This window comes from Seriola aureovittata, chromosome 18, assembly GCF_021018895.1.
Source record: "Seriola aureovittata isolate HTS-2021-v1 ecotype China chromosome 18, ASM2101889v1, whole genome shotgun sequence".
NCBI classification, from domain to species: domain Eukaryota; kingdom Metazoa; phylum Chordata; class Actinopteri; order Carangiformes; family Carangidae; genus Seriola; species Seriola aureovittata.
Genome location: NC_079381.1, coordinates 13,358,892 through 13,380,912, shown reverse-complemented (window position 1 = coordinate 13,380,912; position 22,021 = coordinate 13,358,892). Strand labels below are relative to the sequence as shown.

Here is a 22,021-nt window from a genome sequence, read left to right as displayed (position 1 = left end):
CAGATAAAAATATACTAAGGATATCACGGCTAAAAACAACCGTTAAAACAATTGTTGCACTGTTAAATATTAACTTTTCAAGTTAATAGGATAAAAATGTCCCTGTTTACACACACAATCTCACAAACAAATGGTATTCATAGCAACCAACACATACTGTACATATATAAGTACACGAGTGCTCCATATTCAATCAAGGTGTAGCTTGTAGATACACGTTAGAAACCATGACCTAACAGCTGTTAGGTCTCAATTACCTCCTTGGTCTAGGTGGAGGTGGAGTTCTACAGGCGAGCAATGAGAAGGCAGAGAGGAAAAATGCACAAAGGCAGAAACAGATTTAAAGTCACATTAAGTGCTAAGTACACCGTATGCACTGCGTACACAGGAGTTATGAAACTGTTCTGACCTATACTTACTTAACACTTCTCTGAGGCTCACTATTAGGGAGGAAAACCACAGAGGTTGTTAATTTAGATTCACTATACTAAAATGGTGAAGTTCAGATCCACTGCATATTAAGATTGGTGAGTGTTTAATACATGAAGGTGGCAGTGACCAAATCTCACCACAAGATGGGAGTAATGTGCTTTAAAATGGGGGGTGGGGGTCGTCTTTTTTTCCAAATATAATTTGATGGTTCACTAGAATGCAATAATATTTATGTAAAGCGTTTACATACACATGCACCGTTTAGTTCAAGTGCCGTTCCAAACTGAGTTAAATTAATATCAGAAGTGTGTGTGTGTGTGTGTGTGTGTGTGTGTGTGTGTGTTTATTTGTGAGCGTATGTGTCAGGTGAGTGGAGGTGAAAGATCATCAAAGACAGCACAAGTCAGGCTATTCTTAGCCAAAGCAGAATAAACTTGGCAGTGACTTAAATGGCCTTGAGTAAACATACTGACACCGGTAGCAGATTGAGCCAGACAGATGCAGAGTGTGCTGACAGGCCTGGCTGCTCTGGGTGTAAATACATTAGCTAACATAGAGGTAGATGCCACTGAGATGAAAATGAACGGACAATACGAGCTGCCCCCAACTGGGTGTCCTGTGGTGTCACGGAGATGGATTATTTACAGTTTGTTTGGCCCCCTTGAAAAGAGCATGTACTGTAAGTGGATGAGCACGAATGTGAGGTTTGTCGAGGGTTAGCTCAAAGAGGTGCAAGCATGCCTTTGGTAATCATAAACCAGAGAGATGTGAAGGCTGCAATCACATTCCACATGGTTAGAAAGACACTATATTATCATTCGCAGCACTAACTTGATGTCTGTCTCTTCTTCCTCCTGTTGGCAAAGAAAAGGTAAATGGAAAAGAACTGAAGCCAAGAAAAGAGGATGAATAGACCGGTCGGAGAAAAAGAGCACAGTCCAAACACGTACCCTTTAACTGAAAGGCCCTTCTGAGAGAATGTGCAGATAGGAAAACCACAGAAACCACACAAACAAAGCATGCAGGTCAGGAAACAAACACACACACATGCAGCAACAAATACACCTGGAAAAGGTGACAGAAAGACTGAAGAGATGACACAGTAATTTCAATAAACATCTTTTATATTTCTCACAAGTTACCTGGCCAAATGCAGAATGTATTATCAATCTGTTACAAAAATTTCTGAAAAGATCATCTCACTACTGTCTGTACCTTTGCATAAAACATAGACAGATATAGGTAGGTTTCACAGATGTATTCAAGTGTGAGGGAGTCCAATAAGCTTTGCTCACTTAAAGCCAATAAAAGCAGATCTCTGTGACCTATTTTTTTCAGGTGACAGAGAAAAAGAAGTGGCAAAGCACTTAAACCCAGCTCAGTCTACTGTTACCCAACCAGGGAGCCAAAACCCTGCTGATGAAGCCCAGTCGAGTCAAACTTAGCTCTGTCCCCGGTCGCTAGACAGAACTGATCTGCCAGGATTCTGGCTAATTAGAAACAAGTGTTACACCAGCAGTTGCCTGTTGGGCAGACTGTGTGTTTGGCAGAGTTGAGAACCCCACTGTCAATTAATGATCGGCAGGCAGTAGCATCAGTTAGCATGTTGTCTAGACTTTGCTCCCTTTTCAGAGATTTAAACAAGATGTGCGGTATGCCTTGGATTTTCCTTGTATGCAGCTGTGTGAAAACTTGATGCTGATGGACTGTTTCACTGTTAGCTTTTTAAATGAGACACATATTTTGCGGGCATGGAGTAATATAGGCAAAGCAGAATGGAGTCTTTAATTTTCTGTGATACATGTACATTCTTTCAGATACAGTAAAAATGTCAACTAATCTGCGGTCTCTGTGGACCACAACTCCTTCTGGCAGATTAAAGCACACAGTGAAGGTATATTACCAAATCACTCCATCATATTTCATACTTACACCAACATAAATAGTGAGGTTATTCTATATACACAGTGGCTTCAGAAAGTATTCAGACTCCGTCACTGTGCTGAAAACTTTATTGTGTTGGAGATTTCATTTAAATGGATACAATTGCCATTTTTACTCATCAATCAATACTCAATAACCGCTAATGACAAAAGTGAAAACAAGTTTTGCAAATTAATTAAAAATTGAAAGCGGAAATCTCTCATTTACAAAAGTATTCAGACTGCTTGCTGAGCCACAAATTGAACTCTCTGTAGACCTCTGTAGACAGTAAAAGTGTGGAAAGGCACAGATTCGGGCAAGGGTATAAAGCCATTTCTAAAGCTTTGAATGTTCCCAGTAGCACAGGGACCTCAATAATTATAAAATGGAAGAAGTTTAGAGTTGGCTGTCTGGCCAAACTGAGTAACTGGGCAAGAAAACCTTTGTCAGTGAGGTGACCAAGAACCCAACGGTCACTCCAAAAGTCTTTGGCAGAGATGAGAGAACCTGCCAGAAGAATGACAATCTCGGCAGCACTCCATCAATCAGGCCTTTGGACAGAAGCCACTTTGTGTAAAAGGCATATGACAGCCTGCATGGAGTGCGCCTAACAGCATTTGAAGGACTGGGGAAAGCAAGAGGAAAAATATTCTATGGTCTGATGAGACAAAAATTTAAGTCTTTGAGCAGAAACACAATGTTTGGCAAATATTTAGGAACTGCTCATCACAAGGCTAAGCATGGTGTATGGTGGTGGCAGCATCATGCTGTGTGTGTGTGTGTGTGTGTGTGTGTGTGTGTGTGTGTGTGTGTGTGTGTGTGTGTGTGTGTGTGTGTGTGTGTGTGTGTGTGTGTGTGTGTAGCTATATCCAGAGAGGCCCCTGGAAAGAACCTGCTTCATAGAGTTTGCGACCTGAGACTGGGGTAGTGCTGGAGTGGCTTCTGGACAAGTCTCTGACTGTCATCAAGTGGCCCAGCCAAAACCCTGACTTGAACTCCAGAGAACATCTGTGGAGAGACCTGAAGATGGAAGTTCACAGGCCCTTCCCATCCAGGAGCTTCAGAGGATCTGCCAGGAAGAATGGGATAAACTGCCCAAATCCAGGTGCGCGAAACTCATAGAAAACTCAAAGCTGTAACTGCTGCCAAAGGGGGGCTTCTACAAAGTACTGAATTCAATGACTGAATACTTTTGTAAATATGAGATATCAACTTCAGATTTTTTATAAATTTGGTAAAACTTCTAAAAAAGTATTTTCATCTCATGGGTTATTGAGTTATTGATCAGCAAAATGTTTGAATTTAAATTTAATCCACAACACAATAGAATGTGAAAAAAGTGCAGGGGTCTGAATACTTTCTGAAGCCACTGTACTTCAGCTTTACTCTTCAGATAAAAAAGGGACATTGTAGGACAAAACAATTCCATTAGTGCATTTGATGAATGGTACCTACCCATTGAAGTTCTCCGACACCCCCTGGCTCTCCAAAAGACCTCGTCTCTGTCCAATAGCGACCTCAGAAGCATTGGCATTAGAGTAGAGGTTGATAGGTGTGTTATAGACGGAGGGCTGTGGGACATTGGGATGGGAGGAGGGGGCTGTCACTCTGGCTGGGGAGGAGGAGTTAGATGAGGATGAAGAGGCAGATGGGGAGGTGAAGGCGGAGCGAGCAGGGCTGGGCCTGGAAACTGAGTTGGCTGAAGCGGAGTCTGGTGCAGGGAGGCTGGACCTCAGCGGAAACGGAGGCTGTGGCGGCTGAGAAGGGGCAGCTGGCGTGAAAGCAGACGATTCAGAGGGAATCGAGGCTACTTTAGGAGCAGCTGGGGAAGAGGAAGCTGTAACCGCACTGCTGCTCCCCCCAAATGGCCGAGCTGTCTTGTTGTATAGAGGATTGGGCTGACTTGAAGGCTTGGTGTATGTGCTGCTTGGGGCAGGGTGAGTGATTGGGACAGGCTTAATGATTTCTTGAGGTTCATCCTGGATAAAAAGGTGAAGACACACAACATGCACACACAGCAAATCCACAATAAACTCATGCATGTAAAACAGCATTCGCAAAAGCACTGCACAAAAATCACATCAAAATCAACAGTGTTCTCTCACGGCTGTATGGATGAAAGTCATGCCTGTGCCATACAAGTTTAAGAGGTTCTTTAAAATGTGGCCTCTTAGGTCAGTTCTGCATGCCAAGCCAATTTGTGTTCTGACATAATCTCAGAAGGGCAACATGAGAATGATCACCATTAAATTAATTGGATATTAATTCATATAACAAATGGAATTCAGATGAATTTTAGTAAACATACAGTTTCTTTAGTGAATATTTTACTTCATACCTTAGGCACTGCATCTTTAGGGGCACTGGAGGGTCTGTGAAGACAGAAAGAGAATTATTAAATCACTGCTCAATACACATCGATAGTTTTAAATCAACCTTTGCAAACCAGTGTAATAATTCTGCATGAGAAATGCAAGTTTGTGTATGTGATCTGTATTTTCTACACATAAACCAACTTGAACTTATTACAAATGTTTACAAAAACAACTACTTACAACTACAAACTTTATTTGTGAACATCACACAAGCTCAAAATCGTATTAACCCTAATTTGATCCCACAGAGGGTTAGATTACTTTTTGTTCTCTGTGTTGTGTTTTGTGTTGCTTCATTCTGGGCCCCTTGATGGTATTTTGTGATACAGTATATGATATGTCATATGTGCTCGGTGCTTGGTTTTTTACAAAAATTGATCAGACCTAGTATATGGACTAGAAAGGATTATTGAGAACTGCAGACAGTGTAAATGCATAAACATAACTAAGCACCCTAAAAGACAAATGTATTTATATAATATTGCATTGTTGAACTGAAGACTGGAGACTTTGTACTCCTGAGTTGAGTTCACGTTTCATCTGTTCCTTGTCAGAGACAGATTACAGTATCTTGGATTTCTGCACATCCTTTAAATGCTCCAAAAAGTAGAGTTGTCAAAATGAAATTGCATTACTGTGTGATAATAACATAACTTTGATTTTTAAATAAAAATAATAAATAAATTAAAGGTACTTAAATGTTTCCAGTGATGGATTACCTATCTCAAGGTTCAAGTTCTGGAAGTGGACTTTTATTGCACTATGAAATAAATGGAAACAAATGGCAGCCTGGAAAGAAGGAAACGTTCAAAGCTGTAAGCTCTGGAAAATGTTTAACAATAATTATATGTAATTTGTAGTTAAGGTGCAAAAATATGCAAAACCACCAGTATGTGTGAACACACTGTACTTCAGGGTGCGTGTCCACATGCAGGCTGGTGTTGAAGTGTTGTGTACGTCTGATTTACACTTATGATTGAAGCAGCTGCCACAGTTTTAGCACCGATGGGAGAGGAGGGTGGTCTGTTTGTATCTCCTCTTGAGCTACCCTCAGTAGAAACCGGCAAAGATCCAACAAACCTTTCATCCCCAGTTTTTTTGTTTCATTCTTACTATTCTCCTTTTCTCTTCTCTTTTTTCTATTGTATACCACAATATTAAAATTTTAAGAAGTAAGAAGTTTTTTTAAGCATGTATTGTGTGTTAATGTATGTCAGACATGCAGTACACCACCTGCCTTTTATGTCAAACAAGACAGTTGTAAGTCTCTTTCAGGAAGCTGAAATACCTTAAAATGACTGTTAGTGAAACATTGGAACTCAAATCCAGACAGATGCCTTTGCAAACAATGTGTCCTATATTTAGTCCTGATATGCAGACAATGTGCCCCTTATTCCTCATAAAAACAAGATACAAAAAAAAAAAATACAGACAGTGAGTCAGCAAGGCTGGTTCCGGACCATGAGCTACGGTATGTCCGCTGCCGTCTTTCCTTTCTCTGCCATATTAGGAAAACAGTCAACAAACTCTCACGCATTTCCTTTCTGACTGAGCCTGGCACTGGGTTATGACGGAGCCCCACCCTCCGACCAGATGTTGATGTCATCTATGCCCATACTTGCATTTACAGTTTCCACTCAGCAGTTAATATACAGTATGCTTATTTTCCAGCGTACTTGTGCTATTGGATTTGCTTATGGAGAAACACTGCGCTGCGCCAAGGACAACAGCAAAAGGTCTAAAGATCAGACAGCACATTCCATTACAAATAGGACCCAGTCTACAATGAGGCAGTGTGTATCTGCCATCAGTGGCCCAGAGTGGGGCAGCTGGGTGGAGTCACTCTCTATCTCACTATTCCCAGAGCAAACTGGAAAAAAAAAAAAAACCCACTTGTTAAGGTGGTCCTGCAAACATCTGCTCTGCTCCTGGCCTAGCTGGACCTATTATTGTTCTGCTATTACAGAGACACAAACACTGGGTGAGTGTGTGGAGAGACGTCCATGTATTTGCTTTTTGGTGTCCAAGTGTACATGTTGGTTAATCTGTGTGTAACTGGATAGTATCATGACGGCCGCTGCACTACAGTTCCCAGGCCTGTTGTCCTCTTGGCGGTGTGTGAATTATCTGTGTCGTTCTAATTTTCGTGCTGGCCTCTGCAACACACTCCCAGTAATTCACTTTTGAGCAGTCAAACTATCGTGAAATTAGGGAAACATGTTAAAAAAACATCATTATTCTTCATCAAAACTGTACTACAGCTTTATTTATGTTTCATGAATGAACCACTTTGTTTGTCAGGTTTATTCAAAAGGCTAGATGCTGCAAATTCATATGATTTTGGCAAACAATCATTAATACTTTTATAAATACATACATTTTCTTAATAATTAGACGAGTGTAAAGAATGAATTTATATCTATATCTGTGTTCATCTGTGCTTTTCATAGATGTCATAGTTTCTCTGAAGGAAGCTGTCCTCTGTACCACACAATTAAACTAAATTTACCCATAAATACAAAAGATCTTAATCAGAGGAGTTTCTGATTTTGCCTGTGTTTATATCTGAAATGTATCTGGTGTATCTGACTGCTTGCAGATCGCAGTTTGTGCTACTGTGTGTTCACAATACAGAGAAATCTTGCCCCTGTTGAAAACCTAGTCATGGCTATGCTCAGTCACAGACATCAGTTGCTTCCTCCTAATCTAATCAGTTTTGTTTTATTAGATTACAGATGCAGATATGTACAAGGTTTATTTATGGGCCTAGTTTAGACTATATAACTAAATAAAAGCTAATGAATATGTGCAAGATATAAATACACATCAGATTAACTTGACTGAAAAAAAATTACTAGGAAGGGGGGGAAAAAAGTCGTTGAGTGTGGTTTTCATCAACGTAGACTTCTCTGTGCACCCACTCTCTCTCTCTCTCTCTCTCTCTCTCTCTACACTCATTCACTCACACACACACACACACACACAGCTCCAGAATAGCAGAATGGGGAGGCTAGCCGGAGAAATACGCCTGAGGGCAAAGCAGGCTGACGCATTTCCACCCTGCCTCTGTCTCTTTGAGGGCCAAGAGAAACAATCTGGCATATGGCATTTGACTGAATGATGGAGCAGCTAATAGACACAGCTTTCTCACCACACACACACACACACACACACACACACACACACACAAACACACGTCTTACCAGCTTACAGACTCACAAAACCTTTTTTTTTTTTTTTTTTTTTTTAAAAACATGGAGGGCAAAGTTCTCAAATAAGTGTAGCCTTTCATTTTCCCTGCGCTGTTTTCACTTCAGTTTCACACACAGTCTCTGGAGATGAAAACTGCAGACTTTAATGATCTGCAATAACCATCTGACTCCAAGCATCTGTCTCTGTCTTTTGCTCTGTTCTCTGGTCACAGTTGTGTTTACTCTCATCATATCAAAGCAGACTGGGAGTCAGAGTTGGGTACTGTTATCGTGTGATACATGGGAGGATGGGGCTCAGTAGAATTCATACATCCTATTAATGTCATGCACAGGCTACATTACTGCAAAACACTGTTAAACAAGTTCTGCCCTCCTATATTGAACTTGTGTGATAACTGTTAAAACTCTGTGGGAGACCTGGCAAACACCATCTGTTTTCTCAGATTCACCACTGCATGAAAAAAATGAGAAAAAGCATGAAGAAAAAGAAAAACAAAGAGGAAAAAAAACATAGGAAAGCAAAACAAATACTCCAACAGAGGGATGTGGAATTAGAGGGCTCGGAAAATAACCTTTTTTTTTCTTTCCTGTATTTCTGTTTTTCTGTGCAGCCAGCCTATCTGCTCAGTGGCAAAACTCACAGCTTGTGTCTGGCGCATGGCCTCTCCCATCTCTCCGTGTTCCCGCTCTTCACACTGCTCCCACATATTCACTGATAATGAGCATCTTGGAGGAGGGAGTTTTGACATTTCATTGGAAAGAGTCAGAACACAAGGTTTCAAAAGGAGCGACAGAAACGTGACTGCTATTTCCAGAGTTAACGCTTGCTAACATGTAACCAGACAGCTTTGTTGCTGCCGTAAGTTGCCTGGATACTTCACTAACATGGTTACTGTCCGTGTCTGGTGTGTCTGTACACGTGTCGAGCAAAAACCCCGTGCACTTGCCCATATCAGCAGTCACATGCACCGGAGTGATGGAGGGCATTCATACCATTCATCTCCGTGTGCCTTATCGTGCCCTTCTCTGTACAGTACTGCTCAGTGAGTGATAACTCTCTGCTCAAGTGTGCTTGTCCTGCCAAGTAAATTGTAGAATAAAATGTGAACCACAGGACCAGACAAAAGACATTCAGAGTCACAGGGGGCTTGGTGAAGCAAGTAGGGAAATGAGCGAGTTCTTCTCAAGGTCAGATTTCTGGACACTGCATCCACAACAGAATAAACTGCAATTCTAGTTAATGTATTTTTTAATGCACGTCCAACTAATGTAATAACCCCTCATCCTTTCTTACTTTTCTTCCGACCACCACACCACATCTGGCTAAGGCAGCCAGGAGTCAGCGGGGGCTCTGGGCTGCATTGGATTGTCCTCTACTTCACCCTGTTATAACCATAGCATACGACTTGTTGGGTGTACGTTCGCCATGTTTGAGAGTATCTGTATGTTAACCCACAGCTCCCTTGCTGATTTGTGTTTCCCTACAGTAAGTGGCCTGTAGGCAAAACAAAAAAAGTACGGTCTGTGTGTGGGACAGCCCACAGGTATATTTAAAAACAATGTTGTAGTTTTGGTTAATCAAATCTAAAGGTTTAAAATAAAAAGGAGCTTATGTAATCAAAAGATGAAGAGTGTGAATGAGTAAAAATAATTTATATGTGTAATATATTGATGTACAGGTATGGAACTTCATGCTATCCTGTTCTCCCTGAAGTAGCATGTGTTCTACACATACAAACACACACACACACACACACACACACACACACACACACACACACACAAAGTGAAAAATACTAAAAATCTGAACAACTCTTTCTGCGGGAACTGACACAAATTCTTGTGTAAAACATCAGGATATGGTCAGAATGCAGAGCTCGCAGTGTTGATCTGTATTATCTTTGAGGTTTTGGAACCAGGTGCAGCTAGCCACAACCTCTGGGGAGTGGTGTTTCATTGCGCTGTGCTGCATATTTCAATGACAATAAATAAACATCAATTATCATACTTTCCTACGGCTACTTCCCACAGCTGCCTGGTGACTGTTAGCTGCTCAGCAACAAGATTTCCATGGTAGCAGAACACAAAGTACCCATAAAATTCACTGATAACTGCTGACCATATCAGCCGCAACCATATATTCAAAAAGGATGGAAGATCACAAAACATGCACTGAAAAAGTCATTATCACAAGCTTTCAAAATGAAACTTTTGTATAACTTATAACTGTATAACTTTGTTCTGCTTAGCAAAACCAGCTGAAGGTAACAAGTAAGCGAGTTTTGTCCCTTGTACAAATGTGCACGGTGGTGAAACTGAAGCTGTAAATCCACATCAAAATCAAAGACAGCATCCACCACATAAACAGCCTGACTACACAAACCTGAATAATAAATTCTGCTCTGGCAGTGATATTCTCCCAACAAATAAACAGACACTGCTTTGACATCTAAGATCCGGAGATCCATCCTGAGACCACAATCTTGGAAAGGAAAACCTGGTTTCTCCACTTGTCACAAAACACAGAACAGCTCTTTGCTCGTTCAGACTCATCTAGTCAGATCTGTTTTGATTTACTGGAACGACAGGATGACGGGGGAGTCCACTGCCTCTATGGATGAAAACATGTTTCCCCTCACCTAGCAACAGGGACATAACCTATTGGAATCAATAATTATGAGTGTCTTTTTGGCAAGACAAGAAAATATAGATTGTAATACCATAAAAAATAAAATGGTTTTAATTAGATGTTGGTTTTTTTTGTATAAAATATTTCTAGCTACTGAACTAAATTATGTGTGACAGTCATTTTATAATCATTTCCATTTTATGCCTCCTAGTTAATGTACAACTGTACTGTAGATGTTATCTTTTTTGGACTTCAGTGTTTGCACTGGATGTTAACCAATGTGTTTGAATACACCATAGACATCATTCATTACATGTCCCCTGATAGTGAAATCAGTGCGTACAGCAGATTCATGAATGTGGGGAAAGCTTATATTGTGCACGTGTCATCTGTTCAAGCACTTTCTACATAAATATGTTAAAAAGGTAAATAAATGTTGCACTGGTGCTAAACTGCAGACAGAATTCTACATGTTGACTAGTATTTTATGGTACATACATTACACCGAGGTTCAGATATTAGATATAAAGTGCCCACTTTTTAAAATTTTTTCACAATTTTTAATAAAACCTTTTAAAAAATGAGCCACTTAGACAATACAGTTGAGTGTTTTTAAGGGCTTCTTTCTGTGTCACTGGATAAGGATATACAATATTAACACCAACCAGCCTTGAAAAATAACGGCAGAAGTGAAGCAAACTACAATCAAATATCATCTTTAACAAGGAGACCTTTGTTGTTTGGTGGGTAATTTTAGTTGTAGTTTACATGTGCTATGAGACCAGAATGTTTGATGTTTCATTGTGCATCCATTACCCACAGTAGATTACATGCAGCTGTGGGACAGCGCTATTTTAGGACTATTTTCCCACGATTAAAGCACAGAGGCTCCCTTCTCCTTTGATGTGGGGATGGAATGACAGGACATGCAAACCAGGCTTTGAGTTTCTGTCAACATGTTTTACAGTTTGGAAAGTGTGCATGCTTCACGTCCATTTGTTTGTGTCGGACACTGAAGCTACTCTTCTTTACACTTTGCTGCAAAAAAATGTAGTGTGTGTGTGTGTGTGTGTGTGTGTGTGTGTGTGTGTGTGTGTGTGTGTGTGTGTGTGTGGTAAAGAGCTCGGTTACAATTCATGAGAAGGGATCGCTGTTTGTAACATTTCTGTTTATCCATCTTCTTCAAAATAAAATAAAACAAACAGTCATTCCATGAAACAATGTCCGAGCTGGGTAAACTGATCTTGGAAAATCTAGTCAAGGTGTCTACATAAGTGAAACTACAGCCTTCCTGTAGATGGACTATAAAAGTTGTTTGGGGCGTTTGCTAATTGAAACCTTTCCTCGGAGGACAAATATAATGACAACCTCTGTTGGATCCCTGCTTTTATTTTCTTTGAAGCATATATTAAGGAAAAGAAAGCTTTAAGAGCTCTCATTTAAAATGCTTCTGATATTGCAGTAGGACATTAATACGCTCAAAGCCTCCAGAATAACAGGGTCTTCCTTTTGCTAACGTCAGGAGCAGAGTAGCAGTTGATGAACTCAGCATGATCAGATGCAAATCAAAGTTGAAGCCTGCTCTAATGACTTCTACAGATTCTGTGCCCTACACTGCACAGCCAGGAAGAACATGTGTAAACCATTAATTAAGAACTTCACTGTAATAACACAGAAATCAGATGGTTCTTCATTTCTTCCGTGTGCACTGTGTAGCAGTAACATATAATACGGTCCTTTTCTAATGAGGTATTGAAGTCTACACTTTTAGACATGTCCTTCCTGGAGATCCAAGGGCAGGATTTCCTATTTTGGGCCCATAGTTCGACTGCAACTTAACTTAATGTGTTGAATAAAGTCTATAATGTGAAGCTACAGTGCAAAAAATACCATTGCTTTGTCTTAAAATGAAATTTTCAGAACACAAAGGAATCACTGTCAATCCAATATCATACTTCTGTAGCCAGTCAACTGTAATTATAAGCCAGATCACATGAAATATGAACCGAGGCAAGAAACAACAAGCTTAATCTCATCTTTTTAACATTTCCAAACTCTCTGCAGGACCTCGGGGCCATAGCATCTGTTGTGGCAGAACACAGAACTGTTTTAAATTAGCACAACAGGAGCTCATCTGTTTCAAATGACGAAAAGGCAAATTGAATGCAGCACAAATAAACCAAATATGGCAATCAAACTTCCTATTGCTGCTTAAACGTCATTTTGTTTGTAAGGACGCTATCCTGTGAAAAGTTCCTCAAGTAGGCTTAAGTACACACAGGTACTGTATGCAAATCAACAAAGTCAACAAAGTGTGCATTCAGTTACTGAGCTAGAAAAGTCATAGATTATACTGTAGAAGGTGTGCGATCACATGTGCAGCTGTTACCTCTGTAGAGTGAGGCTGAGATTGCCTGTGCAGGCCTTAATCTTGTTCTGGGCTTCTAGGTGATTCATGCTCTCTGTGGAAATGCCATTAATGGAAAGAATGATGTCTCCGACACTCATCTTGGCTTGGACTGCCTTGCCTCCATCAGTCAGCTGCAAACAGATTAGAAAACACGCTCATCATATACATCACTTATATGAGAATTCACACAGAATTGTAGCTAAACATGCTCATCCTGTTGCCAGAGGAAGATTAACTGGCAACTTTTGACACATCACAACAAAAGGTCCATAAATAACCATCACTAATGATTTTTTTATATTTGGAACATCAGGGTTTTACGTGGCTCTGCAGTGGAATAAGCGATAATTCTCTGTTTGCACTTTGGTGTTGGTATTTTCTTGTAATCAGAAAGCGTAGTGCTCTCCTTTCCGTTTCCTGTCTTATGTAACCCTTGTCAGATAAGATAGGCATCTTATTCTCTTCACAATGTCCATGGGACGGGATTCTACATCCATCAAAACAATCTGCCCATTAAAAAAAAAGCCAAAACATTCCCACAATGACTCACACTAACAAATGACCACTGACCACAAATCAAAACCACATGATTTTCCAAAGTTTGACTTTTAATCATGGAAACTGAGTGTGCATTTCATATTTCAGTTTGAAATATATTACGCAAGTGTAATTATGAAAATTTAAGAAATACTTTGCAATTTTATTAAAAATTAAAAACAGAAATGTATAATTGATACACACATTTAGATGCTGTATTTGGTACTTTGAAAGAGAATCACTTCCAATGAGCACAGATTCGGTTGGAGTTGCTTTTGCCTCTTTTTTGCGCAACTGCATTTGAGAAATTTCAGTTCCTCTGAATTCTAGACCCATTTGAGCTCTGTCAGAGTAAATAACAGACTGAGTGTCTGTAAGTTTGAATCTTCAGTTCTCCCCTGAGATTTTCGCTGGCCACATCCATTTCTTTTGCTTGGTCTCTTAAGAACACAGAGACTTGAAGCCTCTCCAGGTTTTTCTTTGCCGTGTGCTGCATTTGTTATTGTGGTGCTGAAAGGTGCTGGTGCACAGGTCCTGACTCAGCCACTCAAGTCAGTAAAACATTTTTCTGACCACATGTGTGAATGTTTTTCCTTCAGGTTCTAAGCCTTTGTGTGTTAAGTAAATGTGTAAAACTGGCATTTCTGTATTTCAAACTCTATATATGTATTGTGAATTAAACCTATTTTACCATGCAGAAAGAGTAAAGGGGTTTTTATATTTTCCAGAGCGAATGCAAAGTGGGGAAAAGCTTAATATTTTTAATATGAGAAATGTAAAAAGTCAAATCATTTTCCGAGGGTAGCTTTGATGGAAGCAAAGGCTTAAAAGCTTAAAGCTCTTCAACTGTGTGTCTGCCAGTGAGTAAAGTAGGGTTAATGTTCGTCAGCTTTCCACCATGCTGAGACGTGCACGAAACGCACAGGAAGCAACGTAATAAAACCATGACGATGGGATGACTCTCTACCAGGTGTGGTGATCGACCAGTGATTACACAAGACTGCGTACACCTCATCAATCACTCAGTGCGCACATACACATTAAAAACCTGTACAGCCCTGCTGGTTGTGATCACGCAGGGACAAAAAAAGAACTGAATGTACTCGGTTACTTTTACACTGCCTTTGTATGATCATATCTTTGTCATCTCTCTGCTGTGCCAAAGCACTGATGTCATGGTGCCTGATGCCTCAAACGCTCAAAATAAGGGCATGGGAAGTGCACACATGTACATTAAAGTGGCAGCTCAGGTGACTTCTATGCATGTATTTTGTCTGATGACTCTGACTCTGAGTGTTGAACATAAAATTAATAGCTCCTTGCTCCACCTCTGCCTTCTGAAAATCCATAATAAATTTCTATGAAACATGTAAAATTTGAATGTATGCAAAAGACCTTTCACTTGCAGTTGTCTTCAGTGACACAGATTTGAGAGACGTTCTTTATGTGATCCAGCTCTGATTTCGACAGATAAAAACACAACAACATATTTGTGCTCACCCCACTCCTTCAGAATGTGTTCTGGTTAGGTAACTCTAAAAGACTTTTCCCTGCTTTTTAAAAGGCTGCTGATGAGACATAAAGAATGTGCCACTGTGTTAACCCTCACACTGACAAAGTAGGGGAAAAGAGTGGGAGGGCGGGAGGGTGGGAGAGAAAGAATGAGGAAGTGACAGCGGTGGCAGTAGCGACTGACACATTTCTCTGGAGTCCTGCTTTCCTAGAATCATTATCAAGTCGATCAGTAGGGGAAGTGTGGAGTGCATAGCTGCGGCTGATGTATGCATACCAACATCTAAGAAACCTATAGTGCAGCCACATGCTAAGACCTACTCACAAAGGGCAGAGTACTCACTACAGAGGCATGTAGAAAACTTCAACTGACTCACTTGCTCACCCAATGTCTGACATACACTCACAGACACACCTGTCAGCATTTACTGAGTCTGTTCTGACTCATTTACTTTCTGTAAAATAACTCAGTGAAGAGGCCAATAAAGAGAGTGTAAGCACTTTTCAGAGATCACTGGCTCTGTCTTAAAGCGCCGAAGGTCAACAGCAGAGAAAAGCTGGTGAGGGACTGTTGAATGAATACGTCCTCGGGACACGTTTCTCCATCTCTCAGTGTCTCCCTGTCTGTGAGTGTTAGTGTGTGTCATAGAGAAAGAGAGAGAGAGTGAAAAGGCGATCGGAAGTCCTCTCCTTGTAGGGTTGTGAGAAAAGACAGTAGTACATAGCTCTACATATGGTAATTGTACAACGTGTACTATTTCTAGAGGTGAAGAGAGGACTCTTGGAACATTCTCAGAAAGGTATGTTTTTATATGTGGTTAACAATGTTTAATACGTTAGCCTGCAGCAGACAGAGAGCGCTTTATAAATCCCATCTTCTTTCACTCAATCGCCAGCTTTCTCACATGGATACAAAACAAATAGATGTTACAGTAAGAATCCCTGGCATCCACAGTCTATAAATATAAATCAAGAGAGGCCTGAGGCACTCGTGACAGAGAGCAGATAAGTAATGAACTAGAACTTTGGCTCTGTTACTCCAGCTCTCTCAAGAGAGCAGGATGTTTTAGAAATGGGCTTTTACCAAACACTGTCAACCACTTTGTATTATGCAATTTGTGCATTCAATCAAAAATGTGTAAAGCACAAATTACTGTTTAAAAGTTTTCTTGGCTAAATTTTCAAAAGTCGTCAAAGGGAGTTTCACACAGCATAAATGAACACAATCTTAATCTAATGGAGTTAGAAGGCTGCTCGAGGGCTTTGTGTTCGTTTGGCAGATGATAAAGACGTTTTTCAAATGAATGAAGTGTCTTTCCAACTGCGTTTACATGAATGGGATTCCAGCCACATAATGGTGTGGCTGCTGTGCTGCTGTGGTCCTCTCCACACTGCTGATTTTACTGCTGTGCAGTTACTGGTAATGACTGGCTGTCCCACACTCCACATGCAAGTGCCTCTGCTCCCACAACTAACAGCATATTGCACAATGCTTGGTGGATCTATCTGAGGTCTTATGGTAAATCCTATGGTACACTGGAGATTATGACATTACTAGCTAAATAGCTCCTTAATATATCTGTGGTACAAATGTCTTTGTGGAAGAACTCCATCTTTTTCTGATTGTAGAGAGATGAAGAAAGTGCAGAGGGATGTTGTAACTTCAAAACTATAAAAACACAAGAAGTGCAGCTGAAGCCGAGAAAAATTAACAGTCCATTGGTTCCACGTGTCTTCAATCCATCTGTTATACAGCTATAATCAAATACAGTCATAAAAGCATATAATAAAAACGTCACTCTCATTCTGAATACTGTTCAGATGCAGATGTTTACTCACTAATAAAGTAATGGAGAAAAATAAAGGATTCTATAAGATTCATTAATAGTGAGAACAAGACACACAGGTTCTGTTTAGAGAGAAAGAAGCTTTGTTAAGTATTTGATTTATGACGTAGAGTGCCTCTGCAAAGAAAGTCTCTGTTCAATGGAGTACGATGCTGCCAAAACTCTGAATACATTGGAATTCCTCACCAAACAGATCAATGCTATTTTCTAAACCACTGATTTATGATTCAGTCTTACGTCAAACATTTTAGATTTCACGCAACACTTCATGAGAGAATGAGACAGTACTTCTACTTCCAGTACATCCTTTATAATGGACACATTTAGGGTAAGGTAACATATTTAAGGTAACACGTAAGCATTGTTGGGATACTAATCATCTTCCCTGCTGCTAGGATGTAAATTCCTGTCTACTGTGGAATTATGGAGTAAGGAAGAGGGTTGTGGTCATTTCACATTTGAGAAGTCATGTTACAGGAAGCGTCTTGTGGTGGGGGCTGAAGGCCTGTGAGATGCATGTCATGTCTGTGTAGGGAGACTAAGATAGAGGACCTTATATGGAAAAGGCTTCGGCCTAACATTATGTCATCACAAACACACAAGGCTATGGCAGATTGACTCATTCTTACTACTTTGTTATAAATCTGCCTTAGAATAAAATGCCTACAAACTTTGCAGTTATTAGCAACAATGTGAGTTTATGAGAAAATGGTTTTGCTTTTGTCTGAAAACCTGACTGATGGCTTTGAAATGTCTCTTAATTCTGAAGCTCAACACAAAGTATCGCGATCCCCTTTCGGGAGGCAGGACTGTGTGCGTTTTAACCTGTAAAGCTCATCAAAAAGAAAACCGTTTTCCCTGCAGAATCTCTGGGATGAATCTGTCAAGAGAAGCTTGGACAGCACAGCGCAAAGCAACCTGCTGGGCTCGCACAAGCAAAAGCCAGAAAGTGCAGTTTATTGTCGAGAGACTAGAAGTCTTCTCTTTTAAACTTGTACACCTGCAACATTTTTGCACAAACCATTTCAACAGTAAAGAGGAACAGAGATGAGAAGCACACACTAATGGTGGAGACAGCAGTCGGGAGGGGACAAAACAGCAAGTACTCTTTTCCTCCAAGCCAAACATCCCAATTAAGCGCACTTGAACAGAGGTAGGCCGGTGGTTGTCATGGTTTGACCCCTGTCTCTTATTACATCAATCAGGCTGCTGGAAAACACGAGATGCCAGGCAGACCTACATAGGAGCTCTTAGTCAAATCTCCATGACAACGCAAACAAAACAGCACAAAGCAGTACCAAGCCCACACTGAATACTGAATGCACTTTAGTCAGGTCAGAATCAAACCCGACTGACTAGCGCTGCGGAGGCAGATGATATGAAAGGGCTTTTAGACACGGTGGGGCTTGAGCCAAGTGCCAGTGCTGGTTTTATAACTCCATCCATGGTTCATTCAACGCTCCTGCAAGTTTCACTTTCTGTCTGGATGGCATTGTGTTCGGACTGTATGTGTTAATGAAGAGACAAAAAGACTTTACCTCAGGTATAATCTCATATTAGCAGAATACACTGTTTATCTGCTTTCCAGCAGCTACGACATGAAAACATAGGCTCATTCAAAGGTACAACAACATTACTCATGAAGCCACTTGAATACTAACAGATACTTGGCATGGGAGATGATGATTTTCACTTTCAGGGACTGTAGTAAAAGTTAAATGGACTGCATTTACTTGTATCTAGAGAGTTGTGCAAGGAACTTTACAATGCTTTACATCATGGGATACCTGTTATCAAGCATGATCAACTACCGCTGTTATCATCATCACACAGCTGTAATTGTGGGTTGTAGTCCAAGCTGCAACCATGATGTGGGGGGGGCCATTTCTGTCTTTAAACACACGGAATCACTCTACTCTATGGGGCAAACCGTCTCAGACGGAGATAAAGTGGATCGTACCTTTAAATATCTTTAATCAAAAAGGAAAGTAGTGAGAGCGATCTAAATCAAAATCAAGTGATAGCTTAGTTATGCTTTATAGCTCTGCCATATAGCATTAGGGAGATTGAAAGCAGATGCCTTAATAAAACTTAGACAGACACCAGGGAGATCATACTGGGATCAAACACATACTGCAGATAACATTTTTCTGCTAAGCCCATATGTAACCTCAACACTTCTTTAGGACCCTGCACAGAATCACAGATTCTTAGAAAGTTCCCTGTGAAATGTTTATTCGAGAAGCTGATAAAAGAAAATGGATAGACTTAACTGGTTTCTATTAAATTTCAGTTTCCATGTAAAAATACTCTGGAGATTTTAATACGAGAGACAGATAAAGAGTTACAGACAAACTGTTTGGCAGCTATGCAGCACAGACCACAAGCTATCTATCTCACTGGTTTCCTGAAATGCCAGGGGAGTTTTTCGCTGCTTGATTTTATTTTTTCTGGATCTGAGCTGAACCAAATATTTAGGCTCAATGTCAGACAGAGCAAGCCACATAATTCTTTATCCGAAGAGCTATACAATATACAAACTTATGTCAAAATATGTTTTTCGAGGTGTTACATGATATGTACATGTTCCTTTATATAGTAAATATTAATACAACGCCCATCATTAAATGCATATTCTGGGCTGTGTGAAATTCTAATTCTTTATTTTGCATTAAAAAAACATAAGTAGCTAAATGTCACTGAAGGTTAATCACACTTGATTGCATTTCTTAAAATGTCGAGTGTGTGGACCAAGTTTTGGTCAGCTTTTCACGTTGGATTTAAAACGTTGTAAGAGGGTCAGAAAAAGCGCAATGAAGAAGAAAGGTTGGTCAGTAAAGGATGTGTTTACGCTCACATCAAAGAACACAGTGAAGGGTGTTACGAACCAAATGAAATCCACAATACTTCCATAAAAACAGCTGTCCTATTTTCTCACTGGAAACCCACGAAAGCATAGCTTGTGAAAATTTCTGGTCCACTCAAAAGAAATCATGTAGCCGACAAGTACCAACTGAATCTTATTTTGATTTCATATATTTTAATGTCACTTATCTACATCTAACAAAAGTTAAATTGATGAATTTTTAATTTATCAACAGAACAGATTCTACTATTTTATCATAATTATAATATTGGAAGTAATATCATTCCAGCTGCCCAGCGTGAGGGCTGTCAAGCTCTACAGAATCATCCTCTATTAAAACAAATACACAAAGAAAATACCATTTTTACCCTTAATGTTATTGTGGGTTGCCCTGATACACTATATCATCACATTCCTCTCCTTTTAGAGTGAAAGTATCACCATATTAAAAAATAAAGGTGGAGCATGAAAAAGAACACATCTGGTGGTGTAAAGCCTACTGCAAACACAGGGCTAAAATTAGCTCGTATAATGTTCTCTCAATCCATCACATGCCACTAAACCAACAAACAAAAGGATACGAAAGACAAGAGGGGGAAGTGAGGGGTCAATGGGAAAAATAGAGGAAAATTTCCCTGTGATGACCTCCTACTGACCTACAGTAAGCAGTCATTGATAGGCACAGACACGCATAGTAGGGCTAGTGTTTTTACAGATTTTACAACCTTTCATAAATAATGCTATAATAGTACTCCCACTGAAATTAATAGAATTTTGAGTGGGAGTCTTTCCATGTGGAAGCCTGTCAAGAAATTCCAAAAAAGGAGCTGGAATAAGCACAGACAACGAGGACGGAAAGAGTCTGGAGGAGCGGGGACACAGACACCCGCACACATAATGTATTTAGCTGGGGCCTTCCTCCGTAATTCATCCATACAGTGTTGGGTGGTCTCACTTTTAACAATCAGCTGCATTGTTAAAAAGTTTCATCTTAAACACAGAGTTATCATACTGAATAAACAAACACACATCATCATTCGCTCACTTACTGATCACACTAGTTTTGGCAGAATGATTCATGCTAACCTTTCTAATACATCAGCATTTACAGTGCACAGTACAATCAACTAATTCAACATCCCTGCAATAGATCATTCATTGAGACAGTTTCACACTGTGAGAGTTGTACTCATTAAGGCCCTAATTTGTCATGTTGTTATGATTACAATGATAATATTTTGAGAATATTTAGTCTGTATTGCTATTTATACTGTGACACCCAACTCAATATCATATATTACATATGGATTATGGTACAGTACTGTGCATCACATTTTGATTTAGTGTTATTACAACAGCCAAAGACAAATATTCCTAAAAAAAAAAAAAGGCATGAGGACAGCAAGCTGTGGCTGTCTTGTGAGCAACAGGCCTTGAAGTCTGTAGATAATCTTTGGATCAGTTACATATGGGAAGCATATGTAACGTCATTACATCATTATTCCACAGAAATCGCATTCATCTAAGTAAAATAAATATAAGATTTAATGTAATAGCAACAGATGCCTATTCTTTACTACAAAACCGGTCTATTTAACATTGTGGGTATCTAATGAACCTTAAAATAGGCCTGTGGTCTACTCAATTTTCTACTCATTCTTCTAATGACGGAACTGAAGTAATGGTTAAACTGTTGGCAGATGTTTCCAGAAATGCACCTTCTACTAACTAACTCTTCCCTTATAGTGTAACTTAGATTACAGATACAGTTACTTGGATGGTGGAGTATTGATATATCTTGCTTCTGTCATATTTAGGAAAATGCATGTAACTAAAGGGATGTACAAACTTTTCAGCTTTACAACAACAGCATGCATTATGTTGGCTGAGGCTTGTGTGACAGTGGTATTCTAATATAAATAGACAAAAGGGAGACTTTTCCCTGGCGCCTGGACAATAACAAGAAATCTGAGCCATTCACTGGTCATGCGCAGGGCCGAAACTATGTCACAGGAATGACACTGACCAATAATATGAGAGTCATGTTGCCTAGCTCTGCACTACTTGTGGCATGCTCCAGACCGCTGATGACTCAATACAAGATTGCTGGTGGACACAGGAGGTATTCAACACTTTTATGGTCCAGAACTACCCGCCACTATAACCCACAAGAAATGACTCGTCAAACCTGACGTATAACATGCACTTGGGATTTTAACAGATGCAAAGTTTCTGTCATGCTTTTTTTTTTACATTTTTCCCAGCTCACCTGTCTCAT

General features: G+C 40.0%; 1 protein-coding gene across 2 annotated transcripts in view; it reads right to left on the bottom strand.

Annotated features, from left to right (window-relative positions):
• The window catches only part of pdlim5b (PDZ and LIM domain 5b), a 38,344-nt gene that overhangs the window by 9,001 nt on the left and 7,322 nt on the right, over positions 1-22,021 (bottom strand). Inside the window, exons 3-5 of one of the 2 annotated variants that reach the window (XM_056402954.1) lie at positions 12,961-13,112; positions 4,694-4,727; positions 3,811-3,926 (exon numbers count right to left, since the gene is read on the bottom strand). In XM_056402954.1, coding sequence (XP_056258929.1) covers positions 3,811-3,926; positions 4,694-4,727; positions 12,961-13,112 — 302 coding nt within the window. Of the gene's footprint in view, positions 1-3,810; positions 4,335-4,693; positions 4,728-12,960; positions 13,113-22,021 lie in introns of both variants that reach the window. The other variant, XM_056402952.1, reaches the window with a different exon arrangement.